Source organism: Paroedura picta, chromosome 1 (assembly GCF_049243985.1).
Source record: "Paroedura picta isolate Pp20150507F chromosome 1, Ppicta_v3.0, whole genome shotgun sequence".
Classification (NCBI taxonomy): Eukaryota; Metazoa; Chordata; class Lepidosauria; order Squamata; family Gekkonidae; genus Paroedura; species Paroedura picta.
In genome coordinates this window covers 94,873,965-94,895,428 of record NC_135369.1, presented here as the reverse complement: position 1 = coordinate 94,895,428, position 21,464 = coordinate 94,873,965, and the positions used below count along the sequence as shown (strand labels likewise).

The 21,464-nt window shown below is 42.4% G+C and overlaps 1 protein-coding gene across 2 annotated transcripts in view; it reads left to right on the top strand.

Moving 5' to 3' along the window:
- The window catches only part of FNDC1 (fibronectin type III domain containing 1), a 103,678-nt gene extending 84,680 nt beyond the window's left edge, over window positions 1–18,998 (top strand). For both annotated transcript variants that reach the window (XM_077348502.1, XM_077348493.1), the window contains exons 16-20: window positions 5,900–5,979; window positions 9,573–9,602; window positions 12,228–12,389; window positions 15,375–15,497; window positions 17,869–18,998. In XM_077348502.1, the coding sequence (XP_077204617.1) occupies window positions 5,900–5,979; window positions 9,573–9,602; window positions 12,228–12,389; window positions 15,375–15,497; window positions 17,869–17,984 (511 nt within the window). In that variant the 3' untranslated portion in view covers window positions 17,985–18,998. The remainder of the gene's footprint in view (window positions 1–5,899; window positions 5,980–9,572; window positions 9,603–12,227; window positions 12,390–15,374; window positions 15,498–17,868) is intronic.
- The last annotated feature ends 2,466 nt before the right edge of the window (window positions 18,999–21,464 follow it).

The following is a 21,464-nucleotide window of genomic DNA, read 5'->3' as shown; positions in this document are numbered from 1 at the left end:
CTTTACCAATGTGGGTCTTTTATACTGGCTTCCTTCTGACAATCACACAAATATCATAGCTGCACAGTGCAGCTGTAATGAGAAGCAAATCATATGTGGATATGTGTGGCCATAGTTGCCAAGTGCCTGAGGTTGCTGTATATTGATAAGGGAATATGTTAATGTGTATTCAAGATGGAAGAATGGGGTTTTATATATATATATATATATATATATATATATATATATATATATATATATATATATATATATATATATATATATATATATATATATATATATATATATATATATATTTAAATGGCATCCATGAATCATGACTGTTTAGGAATGCAAGGAAGCCACAATAGTTCTTCTGAATTCACTAGCCTGTGGTCTTGACATGTTTTTGGGAAGGAAGGCAGTGTGGTATAGCTTAATCTCACCAGATCTTGGAAGCTAAGCAAAGAAGACTATAGAGCAGCTGTCCCCAACCCCCGGTTCAGAGACCAGGACAGGTCCGTGGATCAGTTGGTACCGGGCTGCAGCTCCTCCTTGTCCTCCTCCCTGGCTGCTCCCTCGGGGGCTGCCCTGCCACTCTGCCGCCGGTTCACCTTTGGTGCTCTCCAGCGGCCACCATGGCTGGGGCTCCCCCTCAGTGTGGCACTGCGCAGCTGCTGCTGGCAGCGCCCCCCCCCAGAGGGTGGCGGGAAGTCAGGGGCGCCGGCAGGAAAGCAAGCAGAGCAGGGGCTCATGCAGCGGCAGCCCTCGGCAAAAGACTACCTCCTTTCCCGGGCCTCAGTAAAATTGTCAAGCATTGATCAGTCCCTGGTGATAAAAAGGTTGGGGACCACTGCTGTAGAGGAAATCAATGGCAAATCACCTCTGCTTCACACTTGCCTGGAAAGCCCCTTGCTGAGATTGCCATGAGTTGGCCAAGACTTGATGGTACTTTACACACACACACACACACACACAAACACACCATTTTTAGATTTTCAAATAACACATGCTGATTTTAAAAGCCTTTTATCATTAATATTTTATATATTTATGTATAAAACTATGATAACCACTTTAACATCAATCAACCCAACTTATTTCAAATTTAGATGCACGATCAATAGATATATCCATCACAGGATTTTACTTATTTACTTCATTTATACTCAACATTTCCCCAATGGGAACCCAAAATTACTTACATTATTCTACTGTTTTCCTACAACAATCCTGTGAGGTAGGATTATCCAAACAGCAGTCGCCAGAATCTTGAAAAATTCACATGATTTCAATACACAGAGTGAAATTATATATTTTACTTCATTCCTTTCCATTTAAAATCAGAAGATGTACATACCAAGTTAGCAAATATATTACCGAAGAGTGTTGTTTTTTTACTAGTACATGGGCACATTAACTGCCCTATTTTGAATCAGATCATTGGTCTAGCAGGGTGAGCCAGCTTGGTGTAGTGGTAAAGAGTGGCAGCTTCTAATCTATAAAACTGGGTTTGATTCCCTACGCCTCCTCTACATGAAGCCAGCCAGTTACATTTCTCTCAGAGCTCTCTCAGCCTCGTCTACTTCACAGGGTGTCTGTTGCAAGGAAAGGAAGGGTAGGTGATTGTAAGTCTCTTTGAGACTCCTTTGGGTAGTACAAAGTGAGGCACAAAACCCCTGCCCATCTTCTCTACTCTGAAGGCCACAGTTTGAGGTCTTTTACATCATTACCATTATAATCCTTTTATCAGGGGTTTAACCTGGAACCTTCTTTGTGTAAAGTAGCTCTACCACAGCTCCTCCCCTCTATATACAGGACACAGTGGTCATACCATCTTGAAAGTTCTGAAAAACAAACTACATTGTCTGTCTCCAATTTTAATTATAATGTACAGCCATAGCAATTGGAGCAGTAATGTTATATTTTCTTTGCAACATAGCCTTAACCTAGTTAGAGGTTGAAAGGGAAATAATCCAAGTTTGGGTGGTATTTTTCCTGTTTGAGCCAGCTAGTTATGTGGTTTTCAGGAGTACAGTTCTTCAGAAAAGATTTGCCTTTGGATGAGAAGCAACGTGAATACTAAATCATTTCTGTGAATAGTTTTTTCTCTTGGGGAAGAGTGTGCACCATTGAAAGCATGGAATCTAGCAAGGTGGTCAAATACAACCCTGATTATTCAGGAAAACACAAAAACCTTACTGAATATGCTACACTGTACATTCTTTGGCCTGCTAACACACCATTCTCAGTTCACTGATAGGATCTAGAGATGTATATCCCTTTCTCTATTGTAGCGATCCCCAACCTGTGGGCCGCGGACCACATGTGGTCCTTCAACTAACTGGAGGTGGGCCCCGAAGGACGCCTTCTCCCCCCCCCCCAGCCCTTTACTTCATCCCCCCCGGCCCTTTACAGCAGTTGTCCCCAACCTTTTTATCACAGGGGACCAGTCAACGCTTGACAATTTTACTGAGGACCAACGGGGGGGTAGACTTTTGCCGAGGTACGTTGCTGCTGCTGCCTGAGCTCCTGCTCCACTTGCTTTCCCATCAGCGCCACTGACTTCCCGCTGCTCACTGGGGGACGCTACCAGCAGCAGCTGCGCAGTGTTGTGCTGAGGGGCAGCCCCAGCCATGGCGGCCGCTGGAGAGCACCAAAGGTGAGCCAGCAGCACAGTGGCAGGGCAGCCCCTGAGGCAGCAGCCGGGGAGGAGGATGAGGAGGAGCCGCGGCCCGGTACCGACTGATCCACGGACCGGCACCGGTCCCCGGACTGGGGGTTGGGGACCACTGCTTTACAGCACACTTCGGGTGTCATTGTCTCCCATCACTCCCAGATGGGACTATCTCGTTGCAGAGAAACAAGCTCAGGGTTCCCATTGATTTGTCATTGTCATGAGTTAAAATTTCCATGAAAATAAAATGTTCCTTATGTTCATTGTTGTGGCGTGTCTGTATCTTATTTTGAAGGGATATTTAAACATTGCCATAGCGATCAGAGAGCGTTAGGGCAGTGGTTGAGAGTAGAGGAGTAAACTACCCCCCCCACCGGGCCTCAGTAAAAGGCGTTGAGTGGTCCCCGGTGAGTGGTCCCCGGCGTTGAGTGGTCCCCAGTGATAAAAAGGTTGGGGACCACTGCTCTATTGGACAAATCAAGCAAAACAGCTTAATGCCATGTTTGTTGATGAATGTGGAATTAAACAACATATCCACAAGAATTGCGCAATTTCTCAAAACAATTTGTACTTTGAACTGCTGGTGTTCAAATTAGGAATATGGTGATTAGATGAAGAAGAAGAAGAAGAAGAAGAAGAAGAAGAAGAAGAGTTGGTTCTTATATGCCGCTTTTCCCTACCCGAAGGAGGCTCAAAGCGGCTTACAGTCACCTTCCCATTCCTCTCCCCGCAACAGACACCCTGTGGGTTGGGTGAGGCTGAGAGAGCCCTGATATCACTGCTCGGACAGAACAGCTTTATCAGAGCCGTGGCGAGCCCAAGGTCACCCAGCTGGTTGCATGTGGGGGAGTGCAGAATCAAACTTGGCATGCCAGATTAGAAGTCCGCACTCCTAACCACTACACCAAACTGGCTCTCAGATGTGTTTTAATAGCTGCTATTTATGACTGTATTTTTGCTCTGTTTTTAATTGATGTAAAAGGTGGGGGGGGGGGGTTGGTTGGATTTCATAGAATCATAGCGTTGGGTCCTCCAGGGTCATCATCTAGTCCAACCCCCTGCACAATGCAGGAACTCACAACTACCTGCCCTACCTGTGATTGCCTTAATGCTTTTCAGTTCCTCTTGTTTTTTTGGGGGGGAGGGAAGGGTGTTTTTCAAGAGTGATTCATAAATATATCTGTCTGTGTTTCCTGTGGCAATGGTATCTATCAGAAATCCAGAATATACCAAACACTTTCTGTGTTGTATTCTACATACTAGGGAGAATGTTCTCGATAAGTAGGATATGCTGGAAGCAATTTGAAGCTTACAATAATGACATACAATAATTATCATTATCATCCTGGATTGATTTTGACCTCTTTTGTATACAAACACAATAAGATGCTTAGGTATTCTTTTCCAATTTGGGTGTCTGTTGCTTGACATGTTATCAGTAATATGATGGAAACACAAAAGATTGTATATTTTGCAGAAGGACCACAGCAAGATCAGTATCACAGGCACCATGCGGAATAGTAGCTGCTCTGTCTATACAAAAGTAGTCAGTTTAACTTTGCTTGGGGGATGAAGTTGCACCTCCATCTTGCATCATGTTGACAATTGCTTTTATCCTATGGCACTTGCACATTAGGGCAGTGCTTTTTCTCAGCCTGTTCTTTCCTAACTGGTCCCCTGAGAGCTCAAGATTCTGATGCCGGAGTTTGTGGGACTTACGTGGAGAAACAATCATGCAGCCCAGTGAGGAGGGGAACCTGGGAAAGCTGCCTTTCCTCTTCCAAGAGCAAAAATTCCATTAGAACAGGAATACTTGCAAACTGCCTGCATCATTTGCAGTTGTTGGAGCTTCTTCACTGGCATTGCACATTCAAGTGAATCTCTGATTTGGTGGGATCTGTCAACACACTAGTTTCAGGTGATCCCTCTTGCACTTTTAAGGATATGGAATTCATATATGAAATTTCACTTAGGCTCAAAATGCTAGAAGTTGAGGGGACTCTTCTCTGACTTCAGATGGATGATGTTACATCCAAATGCTGCTGGATCATGGATATTCCCTTCTCCTCAGTAAGCTCATCAGTGCTTTCTTGTTTGGTGTGTGTGTCTTTTCCACATAGACTTAGTGCAATCTCATGATTCTCCCCTTGTGTACTGGAAAACATTCAACTGTTGAAAACATCGCCTCACACTAGAAACAGTCTGTGTGCCAATGTCCCAAATATCTAATTGTTTCAATGATTTGTTTGTTTTACTTGAGATTCCTGCTGCTTGAGCACATGTCTTCAAAAAGCTGTTTTCATAGCACTCAAATCATTCAAGAGAACACACAGGCTTTGTTACAGTGACTGGTGTCTTTGTTGAGTGTGCTGCAGAGTGTTTGCTCCAGCTGCTGCTCATACTCCTTTCTCAGTACTCATGATCCTCCATGGCCTGGAGCTGCATTGTCAGGTCCTTGTTGTACAAAGGTGAGGTCCTTGACACAGCACTTCCTGTTGGACGAGAAGATTCTCATCATGAGCCAAGGAAAGAAAACAGATGCATGTGGGGTCCTAAATGTAACTAAGAATATTTGCAGGCTTTAGTGCTAATAGATGTCTTCCATGGCAGAAGTTAAGATTTGTGAAAATTCTTTAACATCACAGCTGCCAATGATGTGAGGAGGGAACAAAGGCATCTTTCAGAACTGCAATACAAAGCAGTTTTTGACATGGTGTCTCTTGGATGTGAGGGTGATCTGGCTGCGACATCTCTCCCCCCAATGATCGCCAGGGTTGATTCAGCTGGCTGGCAGGCTAGGCAGGTGTCCCATACCTCCCTCACCACTCCATGCTCATCCCTCCCGAAGCTTCATGCTTGGTAGAAGAGGATGGCCATCATGGATAGGAGGAGTGTACTGTTCTTCAGTCAAGGGGTATACAAGAACTGTGCTCCCCTGCTAGAACCTCCAAACATTGTGTGTCTCTATATTTACATTCCCCGGAACATTTTCTTCCATTCATATATATGTTTCTTCTGCCATGCTACACCCAACTCTATAAACTGACATCTCCCAGATTTTGTTAGCTATTGCAGGCTTTCAGAGCCAAGCAAAACTTTGTGATGAAATCCTAACCAGAGATAGTGTGTCCCTCAAATTCAGTGGAGCTCCCAGCAACTGGTTTCTACCCTTAGTCTGATGCCTGGCATTTACTGCAGTTTCCATGGATGTTTGATTTTTCTGTCTCCCTTTCTTTGCTATAGGTATTACTTTAAAGTCCAAGCGAAGAATCTTTATGGCTATGGACCAATAAGCTCATCAGTCTCCTTTATTACAGAATCTGGTAGGATGACATAAAATTGTATTTTATATTTGACATGGGATCCTTCATAGAAGCCAAACTTGGTGCAAGTGCAAACCAACAGTTTCACTGATGATTTCAGAATCATGACTACATGTCTTTATTCAGTTCCATCCAGTTGGCCATACCCTAGCTGAGCTCTTTGTTACAAGCCTCCATAGACTTCAGTGGGTCCAAAACTACAAATAAAAGGAGTTGCCTGGAATCTGGGCCAAGTAATCTTTCTGTGATTTTCCTAGTATCATTAGATTTCTCATCTCATATTCACCTGAATCCACAGGGAAGGTTGCTATAGTTAAAATCTGGAAATGTATTCTTATAGAAGTACATAATTATGAAACTGTATGTTAACAAGCCTAGAGTTCATCTAATGACTGCAGAAACGAAGACAGGAGAGAATAATGTTGTTTTCAATAGTTGGAAATACTTAAAGAACATGTTAGTACAAGTCTATCAATGAGGGAAGGGAGGAAGCCTGCAGCCTTATTAATGTACTCTTAGACCAAAGTATGGCACAAGGGGAGATGGGGGGGGGGGTTTGCCAACAAAACTGCATTTCAGGTTGTAAACTGAATTTTGCAGCAAAATTAGAAGAGAGAAAAGCTGTACACTGGTTTTGTATTCATGCTGAAGAATCCAGACTCTTTGTCAAAGTTGGCTGAGTTCATACATCTGGTGACTTGTCTGAGAGCATGCTGGGCTCTCAAGGAAACAGCCTTATATGAACTACCACCCTCATGTGGGAACAGTACCTACGGTGCTGTGCTCTGTATAATGGTGGGGACCCCACTTCCCTTTTTGCAGTTGTGCCACTTATGTAGCGGTCATTTCTGCAGTTCACATGTGAAGGTGCTGTTTTTTGTGCAAGAGATGCATCTGCCTGAACACTTCCCTGTGTGAGGCCAGTTAAGATCTGTGTGAGTTGTTGGATGGTACCAACTAGATTAGAAGATCTTGACAAGAACTAGAATAGAGCCAGGCACAACTGATACAAAAATGCTAGAGAAGTGATGGTACAGAAGTCAAGAACAAAGTAATTCCAAAAGCAATATAATTTGGCAGGCACCAACATTTTCTGGCAGAAGAAGAGAGCTGGGTCCATTTTTCACACACTGGATAATGCACTTCCAGTGTGTTTTTGCAGCTGGATTTTCCTGTGCAGAACAGGAAAATCTACTGTGAAAGTGCATTATCTAATGTGTGCAGAGTGGTTTTTCATACATCTCTTTTCATTTCCCAGATGAATCCCAAAGTGGCTTACAAATACCTTTCCCTTCCTTTCCTCACAACAGTCATAGTCACAACAGTGAGAGTTCTAGCAGAATTGTCGTGTGAGAACAGCTCTAAGAGAGCTGTGACTAGCCCAGGGTCACCCAGCTGGCTGCATGTGGAGGAGCGGGAAATCAAACCCATTTCTACAGATTACAGTCTGCCATTCTTTAAGCACAGCTTCATGCTGGCTTTCACTGGCAGGGCAGACAAGCAAACAGAGCAAACAAACTGGTAGGACAGAAAAGTAGGCAACTGAACCAGGCAGCAGCAATTCACAGGTTTTCAGGTAGCAGCCAGACAAATGTTTTAACAACACAAGTTTGGGAAAATACACTGGAGCCCTCAAAAGGCAATAATAGAACCTGCAGTCACTGTTGGTAGTTTGCTGCATAATCAGTGGGTTAAACCCTTATCTAGCAAAAACAGGATGACCTCCCAGGGCTGGAGTCTACCTCAGCTGGAAACAGGAATCAGCGAGTAATGTATCTCCTGCAGCTTCCAAAACAGCAAGCCAAGTTTTAATGATTGTTGCTGAATAGCCACATTGCTTGGTCTTTGCTATCCTGGTAATGAGAGAAAGTTAAATTCAGAAATAGGAAAGAGAAAATTATGTATGGCTTTGCTAGATTGACAAAGCATTTGAAAATTCTGGTATTAATTGTGAGTAGCCGGAAATAGTTGTCACTAGGAGAAATTTGGGAAAGGCATCTCCTCTCTCCCCCCCCCCCCCCCCCGTTCACTATCGAAGCTTGTTTTCATTTCATAATGCTGACACTTCTTTTGGAGGATAAGGACGAGAAAGGTTTATATGTATGTTATTATTTAGGATGGCTTGTTTAAGTCTTATTTTTCCTTTGCATTGTTGCTTTTTCATTTGGCACTTTTAAACAACACAATACATACTTTTCTTAACTAACTCAGGATGCTTACTGGCTTATATTGCCATAATAGTACAGTACTTTTAAAAATCTCCACTGCACTGCATGTCATAATTTGATTCTTGACTTCCTGCCTGAGAATTCAGGCATACATTTATCCCTCAAAGTTATGTTTTTGAAAGTAAAAGTTTCAAATGCAAGTAAACAGCCCTTTGTAGTGTGCAAATATGTTACAGAAAAGTCTTTTTCTTTTCCAAAATACCATAAGGACATATGAAACCTTCTCAAATTATTTCCATAAATACCTTGGCCTCTCTGAAAAGCTACCAGGAATGGCCAAACAGCGGCTCTCCAGAGGTCTATGGACTACAATTCCCATGAGCCCCTGCCAGTTGGGGCCTCTGGAGTCCATGAACCTCTGGAGAGCTGCAGTTTGGCCACCCCTGCCCATGTTCAGGATGATTGTCCATAACAATGGACTAGGATTATCCCAATTTTTATTCTGGCTATCACTGTTTTTCATACAATTTGGTACCCATCTTGCTATTTCATGTGCACAGGGCTATTTCTGATTATAATTTTCCACCTATGACTTGCTTGTCATCTCTGCTTACTATAATTGCCTGCTCAAATAGGTGGCATGCTTCCTGCCATACTAGGTATAAGGCTAGACCAGCCTTTCTCAACTTTTTTACCATTGAGAAACCCCTGAAACCTTCTTCAGGCTTGGAGAAACCCCACAAGTGGTGCGATGGTGCAGAATATGGCTGGGAAGCACAGCTGTGTAGATGCCCACCTGGGAGGGTCAACATGACCATATAGGGTCATAGCACCTGATAAATGTCGAAATTAAAAAAAATGAATTCCCATCCATTTAGGAAACTTTTCCAGGACGTATCAGGAAACCCCAGTGTTTCATAAAACCCTGTTTGAGAAAGCCTGGAATAGACCACCATCTTTTCCCATTCAAAAGGCAGACTGCCGTACTGCTTTATGTGATCTCAAGCGATTGATCAGTAGGCTGGAATTTTGTGCACCTCCCTGGTTCTGTGGAATCAGCTGAATTGTGCGGAAAGCCCCCCCCTCCCTCCGTCTTATTTTTGTGGATCCACTGAGTTAGATAAGAAAATATTTAAAAAACTTGTTGCTGTGCTTTGGTGTGACTGTGAACAACTGTGGACACGATATTTCACTCCCAGAAAGAAAATGTTTATTAGGCACTTAATACTTAAAAAAATAACACAAAATACTTTCCTGTGAGACAACAGAATATTGTGGATTGATTGTGGTATATTTTACTTGGAATAAAAAAAACATACCCTTTCTGTCAACTTACTTATGTACAAAATCTAGTTCATTTTGGCTGTACAGGACATAAATCCTCAGAATAAATAATTCAGTTTCTTTCTTCTTCCCTTCTTACAGACAATCCCCTGCTTATTGTCAGACCACCAGGTAAGTGTCACGGTTGTTCTCAGATATTATTTGGAAGGTGTGGCCTCGTGCGGGGGAGGCATGGGCCCAGCCAGTTTGCTTTAGCCAAGTATAGTTAAGCTCCTATGTGTTATAAAACTTGTATTTATTTGTCTTTGCCTGATAACCTTAACCTTATTATATTAGAATGCTTGCTTCTTTGCACCTTTTGATCTTTTCTATCTTAAAATGTAATCTGTTCTAAAAAGTTTTTCAAACCTTACTGGGGCCAAGCAATGGGATGGGGGGACAGCAGCACAGACGCCTGTCAGTTCAGAAGGCAGGTTGTGGGGTTCTGGAGTTCATGCCAGGCGGTTGTCACACTGCTGTGAGCACCCACTATGCCCAGCCATGGGTCTGCAGGGGCTGGACTGCCTGCAGGTGGCATGCACTGCTGAGCCATCCTCTGCCCCCTGGGGCGGGTGTCAAAGGCATGGGCAGGTTAGGGCATGTGGCTCCCACTGCCTTTGGGGTCTTGATGAGGCTCAGTGGCACTCCTATCAAGTATGGCTCCCTGGGCATGTGCCCTGGCCACCATACCCTAGATACACCATTGGAGGAGAGACATGTATGCCACCCTGAGCTTATTGATTGGTTACAAATGCACTATCCATTAGATTAACTGCTTCCCTAACTGCTGTTTTCCTGCCTGCAGTGGTTTTACCTTTGCATGTTTTTGGATTTAAAGAAACAATTCTCTCAAGGATAAGGACCTTTAGAAATTAATTAGGAATGGGGAAGTGTCCAGTAAGACATTTCTCCCTTCCCTATAATTTCTATGGAAAGTAGCTTTTCATCATCTAAATGGCCTGCTGGGCCTATTTGTGTGTAAAGTGGACCTTATGCATCAGTTTTGTAACATGAGACCTAGGAATCTAGCTAGAGCCCTGTCTGAACTCCATATGTATGTGCAACATAGCCAAGAGTATACTGCTGTCTGCTGGTGTTGGCATGACTGAAATGTACAGCATCCTTAACACAGGAGTCAGAGGGGTAAACTGGGAGTCAGCTCCTGATGGGATATTTTGCTTGCACCTAGGATTCCCTGAGGGAAGATTTTAAAACCTGCTGTTTTGAAACTGTTAACTTACCTGATATCTAATATGGCTATAAGCAAGATAGATTTTCCCAAAGGAAAATGTGAAGCAAAATATTATGCTGTATGCTATAATATGTTATGGCTTAAGTTTATGAATTGGAATGTTAAAAATTGCCCAGTATTTTCACATTTAAAATTAAAAACGTTGCTAGTGCCAAATAATTCTCCCAAGCATGCTTGGGTATGTAATAAAAAGCATATGGGACGCTTCGTAGCAACAACTGTCACAAACCTTGCTAGATTTCAATGAGGTTTCTTCAGGGGACTTCCATGCTGATGAATAATGAGAGAAAGTTGAGTGCTGGGATTCCAGTGCATTGTGCAGTTGTCTTCCCATGAATACTTCATTGCTGTATGGACATAGATAATATTCTGTCTGAAATGCTGGCAACAATGGCACATGTGAGAAACTTTACATACAAAAAAAGGCCTATTTATTTCTAAACTTTTGTATAAAACTAATTTCAGTAGTGTTAAATAGGACTATTTTTGCATGTTATTCATCATTTTTGTGTTTGCAGGATTATAGCATGCGTCTTTACAGGGACAAGGAGAAAAACAAAGTAAATCTCTGCCCCCACCCCCAACACACACACCTTAAAAATGTGGTTTTCATGCTTTGGAACAGTTGCCAGGCACATAAGAAAGAACACATAGGGAAATACTTTGAAAAAACTAAAAGAACAACTTTCACACCCATGTTTTCCATCCAGCAGATTCCATTTTCTCTTGCACAGATAAAATTACAACACAATTATCTTTATCATTTGACCGATTTATAGCTTGAGTCTGCACTGGCTGTTTTTATAGCCCAACCTGCAGGTGCATTAAATTAAACTGACTTCTTAGTCTCTCGTGCCTATTGTCTGATAACAAAATCTGCTACTGGTCATTTCCATACAATTGTTTAATAAGAGTTTAGTATGATATGGAAAGTAATGGCATGGAATGTCATACTTTCCAGTGGGAATTCCGTGCAGTTAATTTCCATAGTGAACTAAATTCTTATTAAATAATGATATGGCAAGGACCCTGTGCTGAGTATACTGCCATGCCCCAAACAGTAATAATAATAATAATAATAAGGCAAGGGACTCATGTTGAAAGCAAACACAAAATATCAGCCAATGGTTCTCATTGGTCATTACATTGACTCCTCCCTGCCTGTAACTTTGGCTGCTATCTCATCCTCTGTCTGGAAAACAAAGTTCTCTGCAGGTGGGTGCCCAAGATGAAAGGAGATTAAACTATTTGCAACTCAGCACCCACTGCAGGACGGAGGAAGACTCAGGCTAATGTGCAGGGAGGTGCAAGAATAACATATTAAATATGAGCATTAGTTGGCAATCCTACATACATTCACTTGGAAGAAAACTGTATGAAATGAACAGACTTTTAGATAATGCACACAGAACCTAGGTCAGGATCCAGAAGCTATGTTTGATATTAAAAGAAATTCTTACAATACAGCAACTGGTTCAAGTGTATTCTTTAATGTTGCATTTCAGGTGGTGAACCAATCTGGATCCCATTCACCTTCAAGTATGATCCCACATACTCTGAATGCAGTGGCAAACAATATGTGAAACGGACATGGTATCGGAAATTTGTAGGTGTCGTCCTTTGTAACTCTTTGAGATACAAGATATACCTCAGTGATGATCTAAGAGGTGTGTATTTTACAGTGATGATACTAGAAGGATCAGTTCACTAAGGGCTAGCTATATTCCCATTTGCAGGAAATATTTTGTGTAGAGAAACATTCAGTCATACGAGCTGCATTTGCATTCTACTATGATGCAACCTGAACACAGGTTTATTACCTTGATGAGAAATAGGCCACTAGGCATGTCTACTCACTGCTGAATTGTATCATCTCCATGTGGGAGGAGGTTGGATTTTATATATTAACTTATTCTCACCATCAGACTATGTTGTGGTTTTAATGTTTTATCTTGTGAGGATTTATTTTATGCTGTAACCCACCACAAGATGACTTGTTCGATAGTAGTGGGTAATAAATCAGATCTTTAACCATTAGCCCTTATAATTTAAGGGAAACAGCCTCCAGGGTGGAGACTGTCCAGGGCTCTCTGGGCCTGTCCAGCCCTGGAATGCGGGCCAATCTGGGTGCCCAGCAAAGCTGGGAAACCCCAGGTTGGGCCAGCCCCTAGAGGGCCATCTTCCACCAGCCAGCTGCATGCGCCTTGCCCCACCTTCAAGCCCACACACACTATTCCTCTTAGGGGGGCCCAGAAGAGAGGGGGGAGTCGCCTCCGCATGCTGCCTCCAGCCTCGCCGGGGCACTGGAGCCGCTGGCCAGAGCTGCTGTTCCTCTTTGGGGAGTGGGGAAGGTGGGAGCCATCACCTCCACCCCTGCCAATGGCTCCACAGGGCCCTTGGCTGGGTGATGGAAGTGGCGGATGGAGCCGCCATGCATCTGGGGTGGGATGGAGATGAAGGGAGGAAATGCCTCCAGCCCTGCCATTGCCTCAGCGAGGCCTTTGGCGGGGCTCTGGAGGCAGTACACTGAGGCGACAGTACTCTTGGAGGGGCGGAGGTAGGGGGGAAATACATCCTCCTGCCACCTCCTGACTTTTCCTTCATCTGTTTGTTTCTTGCTCTCCCTCTGTCTCCCTGGAAGAGTCTGCACTTACTTTGTTTATTCCATTGTCAATCCTGTTGAATTCAGATCGCTTTGAACTCGAGTCTTCCTCTCCCCCCACCTCCCCATTGAAAGAGGAAAGTCTTCTGCATGTGGTTAGGGAGGCTCAGAAGAGGGGGGGGAGGCAAATGGAGACTCTTTCTCTGTTTTCTTGAAGGGGGGAGAGGATCCAGGAAGTCAGAGGAGGGAGGAAAAAATCCTTTCTTTTCTTGAAGGGGGGGTGGTGTGAGAGGATCGAAGAAGGCAGGAAAAAAAAAGACCAACAGAAGTTGAGAGAATTTAAGGGCTTCTCCTTTAAGGCAGGCTTATCACATGACCACATGTGGCCAATCACGGGTCCTCTACCACGGAGGAGAACCCAGATTCAAAACAATGTGATTTTATAATATATTCAGGATTAAAAGCACTCTAAGATATCGCATAATAAAGGTAGGGTCACTCCGGATCAATCCTTCTTGCTGCAGAAGGAAAATTCAAATCGCCCCAAATCAAAACGGAAATCACATTCTGTGTAGAGGGCAGGGACTGAATCGACCTGTGGTTGGAATAAAAGCTCCGTGCAGTTTACACCCCTGTCTCTTACGTTCTCTCTGTTTCACTCTTCTTTTCTCTCTGTCTTTTCTCTCCTTCTCTTTCTGTCTATCTTTCTCTTCTTCTACCTATCTTTCTTTCTAGCTTTCTTTTCTTCTGCCTGTATTTCTTGCCACCACTCTCTTTCCCTCTTTCTTCTCTTCTCTCTTTATTTTTTCCCTCTCCTCTCTCTCTCTTTAGATCTCTCTTTTTCTGCTATTCTCTTCCAACCTGTCTCTCTTTCCTACTTTCCCTCCACTCCCATCTAGCACCCACTGTATCACCTACAACGGGCTTTCACTCTAATAAATAAATAAATAGCAGTTTAAGATCTTAAAAGATGCTTGAAAATTATATCTTTAATAAAGGCCTGCTCCCAAGCTAGCCACTTAATATTATTAAGGGAAGTACTAGAATAAAATAAACATATTTCTTTGATTAGACAAAAACAGCTTCAAATAAATGGAAGCCCACCAGAGAACAATAGCTACAATATCAGGGTTCAGTTCTGAGGAGAGCATCCTGTCTGAGGAAGGGCTGCACTCTTGCAGTGGCACGGAATGCAGTGGTCAAAGCAGTGGCAGAAGCATTCATGCGTTTAGATTTAAAAACTCTGAACCCAAGTTCTTAGCCAGTAGGGGATGTACAAATCTGTTTGGCTGGATACAGAAATATTGAGCAAGGCATTGCTAGTTTCTTGACATTTCAGACTGTCCCAACAGATTTTTTAAAACTTAACTCATTTTAGAAATACATAAAAATACGAAATCTCATTTTAGAGATCTCTACCCATCATTCTGAGATTAATCTTCTGTCTGAGCCCCTACTTGCCCTTCCATTACAGAGCTATTTCCTTGTTATGATTGGCTGTTGGGACAAACTATATCAGAGGCTTCTTACATTCTTACAGAGCCAGATGAGGATGCCCAGAAATTTGTATAGGATTTTTAATACATTTCTAAATGTTAACAGAACTCAACCCTTTCTTTGAAAATCTATTGCTGCTAGCCTCAGCAGGAAGTATTTACATTGTGCCTTTGGGGATATTCAGAAATGAGTAGAACAAAGCTGCAATAGTTCATTGTCCAAGTCCAGGGACTTTGAAGGGGGTGGGGAGTCTTCTCTGCCAGGGATATATTTGGTACTGCTGTTTCTGATCAACATATTGAAGGGCAGTGAGGACGGACATACAAGAACCTTTCCCCCTCAAGTGGATGATACACACTGCCTATCTTTATGACAGTTTGTGAGGTGCAGGATCAGAGAGATAGAGATTGTCCATAAAAAGCACCTCTTGGCATGTGAGAAACCTCACCCAGTGTGGCTAATTATGAGTAGGAGTCTTTTTCTGCACATTCAATAAATGCACTCATTGGGTTGAAGCAGTTACAGATTCTTAATCATTCATATTGCTTTTCAGATACATTCTATAGTATTGGGGATAGTTGGGGAAGAGGTGAAGATCATTGCCAGTTTGTGGACTCACACTTGGATGGAAGAACAGGGCCACAATCATATGTCGAAGCTCTGCCTACTATTCAAGGTAAAAGAAAAAGTGAGAGGGAATGTATTTAGTGCTGGGGAGCTTCATTACACACCTTGTAGATTGGACCCTATGCAGCTTACGCTGCGTTTCTCAGACGGAACTGTAGCCAAGGAACACATTGTGCCATTCATTAGGTTAGTTCTGTGCTGTAAAATGTTGATTCAAAGTCATAGGATAATACAGTCCTATGCTTTCCAAGCAAGGGTGGTTAATCTGGCTGTGCATAGGGAGTTCTAAGCAGAAACATGACACACAAGGAAAATGTGGAATTGGCAGTGGGATCCGCATTTCAGAAAATGTACCACATATGTGGGGGAAAATGCTGACAATCTACTAATTCTTTCAGCAGTCAAAAAACCTTTCTACAGATAAAGAACTATTGTTACCCGAATGCCAGGGCCATAATGGCAAAACTATCCCTTGCTAGCACAAAACAAAACATGTATTTTGGGCACCTATATACTTGGGATCTTAGTCTGTGTATTCCCAAGGTCTAGATTCAGATCAGCCCTCGGAAAAACGACGGGAGATAGACTTTTAAACAACAGACAGGAGGGGTTATTTTATAAATGGAAAAGAAACCAAATTAATCTTTGCAATACAGTGGAGCAAATAAAAGTTACAGACTGGAAAAATGCATAACAGCAAGTAAAGCTGCCTAAGAAGGGGAATATATTTGTAAAAGAGAAGCAGACATAATGAGACTGTTTCTCAAGAGAAGTGGGAGAAAGGGGAGTTCTCCTCAACAATGAAGAGGCTTCTTTGAAAACTGAAGGTGGGGAGGGGAAGTGCACGGGTAGGTCCTTGGAGTGGAGAGATGAGGGGCCAACCGTAAAGCTGGGGTAACAGGATAAGTTCAAATACTGCTACCTAAATTTTGCCCGAGAAGTAACTTTGTATACATTTTTGCTTGGGATGACAAGGGGAAGAGAATAATTGGAATGGGATCTTTGAAAAATGAGCCAGCTTGAAAAGAAATCCTTTATCAATATGGTAGATAAAAGTTTCCTGATTTTGCAAGGAGTGTGTCTAAAGTGTTCTTTTGGAAAGACATGGGTGGGTACTTGTCATGGTTGGGGAAGGGCAAGAATCTTCCTACCCAGTCACTGAGATAGTGAGAAAGTTGGTGGAATTGGCATGCCACTCCCTGTTTGGGAAATCTGGGTCATCTAGATCAAACTATCTGGGAGGCGGTTCTGAGGCTTTTGGGGGAAATGGTCCTTTACTGAATCCTTGTAAGAGTGGGGGTTTGTGTGATTGATAGAGCTGCCCTGCATTCCTTTCCCCCTCTGGCATGACTCATTGCCTTTTGATATAATTTTAATTCAGCTCCCTTCTCTCAATTCCAGGCCCACAATTCTGGCATTCATGTGTTTCAGGGGTATCATGATCAGATATTGATCTTTCCCCAGTGTTATCCTCATACCAGCTGATTTTTTATCCTAATTTTGACCTCAAGTACTGAGGTTTCACCTTCCTTGCGGGTCTGTTGCTTGACTGAATTCTTTTGCCTCAAAGAATTACCTTTTGCAAGGAAATCATGTTTTCACAGCTGCCAAATCACAACTGTTACTGTGAAAAGGTTATTATTTTCCTAACTGGTCCTCTAGAATGCTATTTGGAATGTCTTGGCCAGTGCATGTTACTGTTGAGATCACTGATGGTAAGCAATGCCATTTCATCAATGCCTATGCTTGGTTTCAAACATTTTTAAACATAAATAATCTGTTTTTGACCCTGTTAATGTTTGTCCCTTCACTATGCTGCTGTTGCCCTAGTATGTTTGGCTTTAAGGGGGAAACATGGAAAGCAGCCAGCTTACTGCCATCCATTCACTCTGCCCTTTCATTTCATGAACTTCACTAAAACTGATGAAGGGAAAGCTTTGTGTATGCATGGTGTAGAATGTTTTGTTTTGAACCAGTGCTGAACTGATAGAGAGATTTCAGCAAAGCAAAAGATTTCAGAATGGGATATTTTGTTGTTAAAACTATCTTGATTTCTGAGCCAGACCTTCAGAAGTGAATCCGGATGGCAGATCACTAAGATCTGTTTATAGTAAGCAGCAGTGGGGCCTAAACTGTACTCATGGAAGAGATAGTCTTTACCTGTGCGTTTTCCTTATCTCTCTGGGTACAGGAATTGCATTAAAGGTCCTTCTTCAGCCACCGACATCTAAGGGGCCAGAAAGAGTGACAGGTGCAGTCAAATGATAACATGATGGACAGGCAGGATTAAGGTTAAGGCATTTCAAATGATTGTCAACGGGTTAGACCTTGTTCCTCTTTGTACAGCTTTACCTTCTCTGTCATAACAAGATAGTTCTGTCACTGCAAGTACTGACCTTGACATTTTGGCTCCTCTGTAGGTTATTATCGACAATATCGACAAGAGCCTGTATCGTTCGGTCGCATTGGATATATGACACCGTATTACTATGTGGGCTGGTATGAGTGTGGTGTACCTATTCCAGGGAAATGGTAACTGTGCTACAAACCTCCTGTGATTCTTAAGCAAAGTACACCAAGCTGTGCCTTTGGAAGGACTTAATGGAAGACTCTGAGCAGCTGGTCTGGAAAAAGAAAGACGAGGGAAAGCATGGAAAGGAGGAAACAACAGCAACCTAATAGACACTGGTGAAACTGAATACTGTACAGGCTTTCTGTCAGCCTAAGTCTATGCTGTTGCTTGATTACTCTGCTTCAGAGCACAGATGGGATTTAAATTTGATGTCCTGCCTTCCTTCTCTGTGCCTTTAAAGGCATGGAGACATGGCTGCAACAGGTGCTACATGGTGCTCAGTAAACCTAATGTATTTGCCTAGCCATGACAAATGGGCATTGTGATGTATCTCGCAAGGAATGACTTAAGCATGTTGTGCTTGCATTATGGAATGCTAACCACTTTCCACCTCTATTAATGGAATTCCCTGTTGCCTTCCATGGGGCAACATCTTACGCTTGAGACTATTGCTCTTCAGTCATGATGACGTGTTACTAAACATCTATGAAAAACAGGCAATGTCACTCAAGCCTTTTCCTGTGGGTTTGCACATTGTAGGACAAAACACCAGGTTACTATGTAAATTCCACTTTTAAAAAAAATACAGTACTGTATGCTTGCAGAAGTATTTTTTAGAAGCTGAGGTTTTCTTGTTGATTTAGGTAAATAAGTTTATGGGTTGATGATTTATGTAAAAGGTGCTATTAATTAATATGTCTTAAATTTTTATTCTGTGAAAAATATATTATACACAATACAGTAGCCATGTAAAGAACGATGCTTGTCTTCTTATGAGTACGGTTATAATGATGCTGATATTTGTATAAAATAGAAGAATTCTGCATCAGGCTTTCTAGCAAGTGATGTTTCAATGTAGTTGAATTATTTGCATGCTATATTAACATGAGCCCAACTGAAGTACCAGTTCAGCAACATAACAATGTAGAGGTTAAGTTCATATTTAATTCTCTTTAATAAAATTCACCAACCACTGAAGCTGCTATGTAGTGAGATTGAGGCTCACTGACATTAATTGTACACTGATTGGGAGTAGGTTACATGGAACTTGGTGAAATTTGCAAACATGTTTCAGATCAGGCTTCATGTTTGTTTGAACTCAAGACTTGTTGTTAGCTGGGTTGAAGAGCTAAAATCTTACTCCTTCTGGTATTTGCCATTTGTATCTTAGACTTTAAAAAGTACTATGAAATTCTTTCTATGATCCCATGTGTTTTTCAGACATATTTTTCTTTAATGGTAACCTTTAGGCCATACAGTAAAATACTTTTATAATAGAAGGGTGCAGTTCTATGACATACAGGTTGGATGTTCAAACTTCAGTGCAAGCTCCATGCATAAACTTACAACAAGGATTATTAAATATCACTGGTTGTGTCTGAAGAGATAAGGTAAGGTATAAAATAGAAGCCGTTGGACGCATGTGGAACTCGGTAGTGTATTAGGTTTTTTATATTAACATGCATACTCAGAAATGAAGAGCCTCTTGTGGCGGAGAGTGGTAAGGCAGCAGATATGCAGTCTGAAAGCTCTGCCCATGAGGCTGGGAGTTCGATCCCAGCAGCCGGCTCAAGGTTGACTCAGCCTTCCATCCTTCTGAGGTCAGTAAAATGAGTACCCAGATTGCTGGGGGGTAAACGGTAATGACTGGGGAAGGCACTGGCAAACCACCCTGTATTGAGTCTGCCATGAAAACGCTAGAGGGCGTCACCCCAAGAGCCAGACATGACTCAGTACTTGCACAGGGGATACCTTTACCTTTTACTCAGAAATGGCATGAAAAATCATTTTTTATTTCAGCCAATCATTTTTCATTTCATGTGGCCTCCATGCCACAGAAACCTCCCTGTAGTTTCAGGAATTCTGAGGTGCTTCTTCCACCTGTCCAGCCCATACACTGTCCCAAAAATATTACAACACCCTTCATGAGACAGTTAAACACTTTCTCAGCCCTTTTCACAGTGTTGGTGGGGTTTTCTTATATTATTTTGAGCTTTTAATTAATTACAAGTAGAAATAGAAAAAAAAGAAAGACAGTTAAAAGTTTGTTTTTACAGGCACATTAAGAATTCATCCTAAAGTCTTGAAAATTAATTGGATGATCTGTGATTTACCATAGCTGTCAGTTTAGCTTTCACCGCCATTTCCCTGACCTTTTCGCATCAAGAGTCCATCTGTGGCTCCTGTTGTTGTTTCCATCCAGAAACAATTATAAGGGGCTTTTTGCACGCCTTCAAAATCGCACAATAGTTGCCAATTGGAAACACTATTGATTTGCCATAACGCACGACGTCGTAGACAATCTGCCACACACCTGAAACCAATCTGCAAAAAGCGCTTCCTTGTAGCGCTTTCAGGGAAATCCCAAAAAGTGGATTCACCGGAAAGCGCTACACTCTTGCAACCAATCTGCAACACTAGCGAAAAAGACCTGTGCGTTAACATTGTTGCGGTTTCTTCAAAGTCCCTCCTCCTGAGCCTGTCCTCCAAACTTCCGGCGAAGCGATCGCCATTTTTTTTTCTCCGAGCGAGCGGGGATAAACGCACCAGCGAGCCTCTTTCTGTTTAGAGGCTTCCCTGGCTTCAGTCCTTCACGTTTAGTCACTAAGCACAAACCACAGAAAAGCCCGTTTGCTGATGTATTTTCCCATTAATTTTTACACATTCAGTCAGCCGAAAATCGGGCCCGTGAGAGGGGGGGGGGATTTTTTTTTTTCACTCGGAGGCACCGTGGCAACGATCAAACGATCAAACGACAGCTCAAACACATTAGGCAGCTGGATGGGTCTCTCCGTTGCAACGAATCTACCCAGATTCATTGCTATGGGTCTGTTTTTTTTTAAAAAACCTTTCTTAAAGGGAAAGGGGCTGTTTGGGAGCATGCTAACGGCTGCCCATTGGCTGCTTGACGGCCAAGGGCGGGACAGCTCGGCAATAGCGCTTCCTTTCTAGCGATTTCTGCCGAGAGCGGAAGCCTGTGGGAAACGCTACAAAACGCAACTGGATTCCACCACAAAGGCAGGTATGCATAACGACGAATTCCACTACTTTAAATGGCGATTTTTCATTCAGTGACCAATTTGCAACAAAGATCCCGGTGCGTAAAGCCCCTAAGTCTTGCTGCTGTTGTTGCATGAAAAAAGAATTCTGCACAATCCTTAGATAAGCCTGTTGTAAGGATACTCAATAACATATATTCTGGTTTACACGTAAATTTACACTTAAACATCATTTGCAATTTAGTGTGCACCTTCCTCCAATTTTTTTTTACCAATTTATAATTCCTCCACATATGAAAGAAGGAACTGACTGTTTCATTGCATTTCCAACATTTACCATCAGTATGGTTAGACATTTTAGATATCACTGTAGTTATCAAATACCATCTGTAAAACATTTTATACTAGTTTACTCATAAAGCCTGGCATTTTGTCTATTTGACTG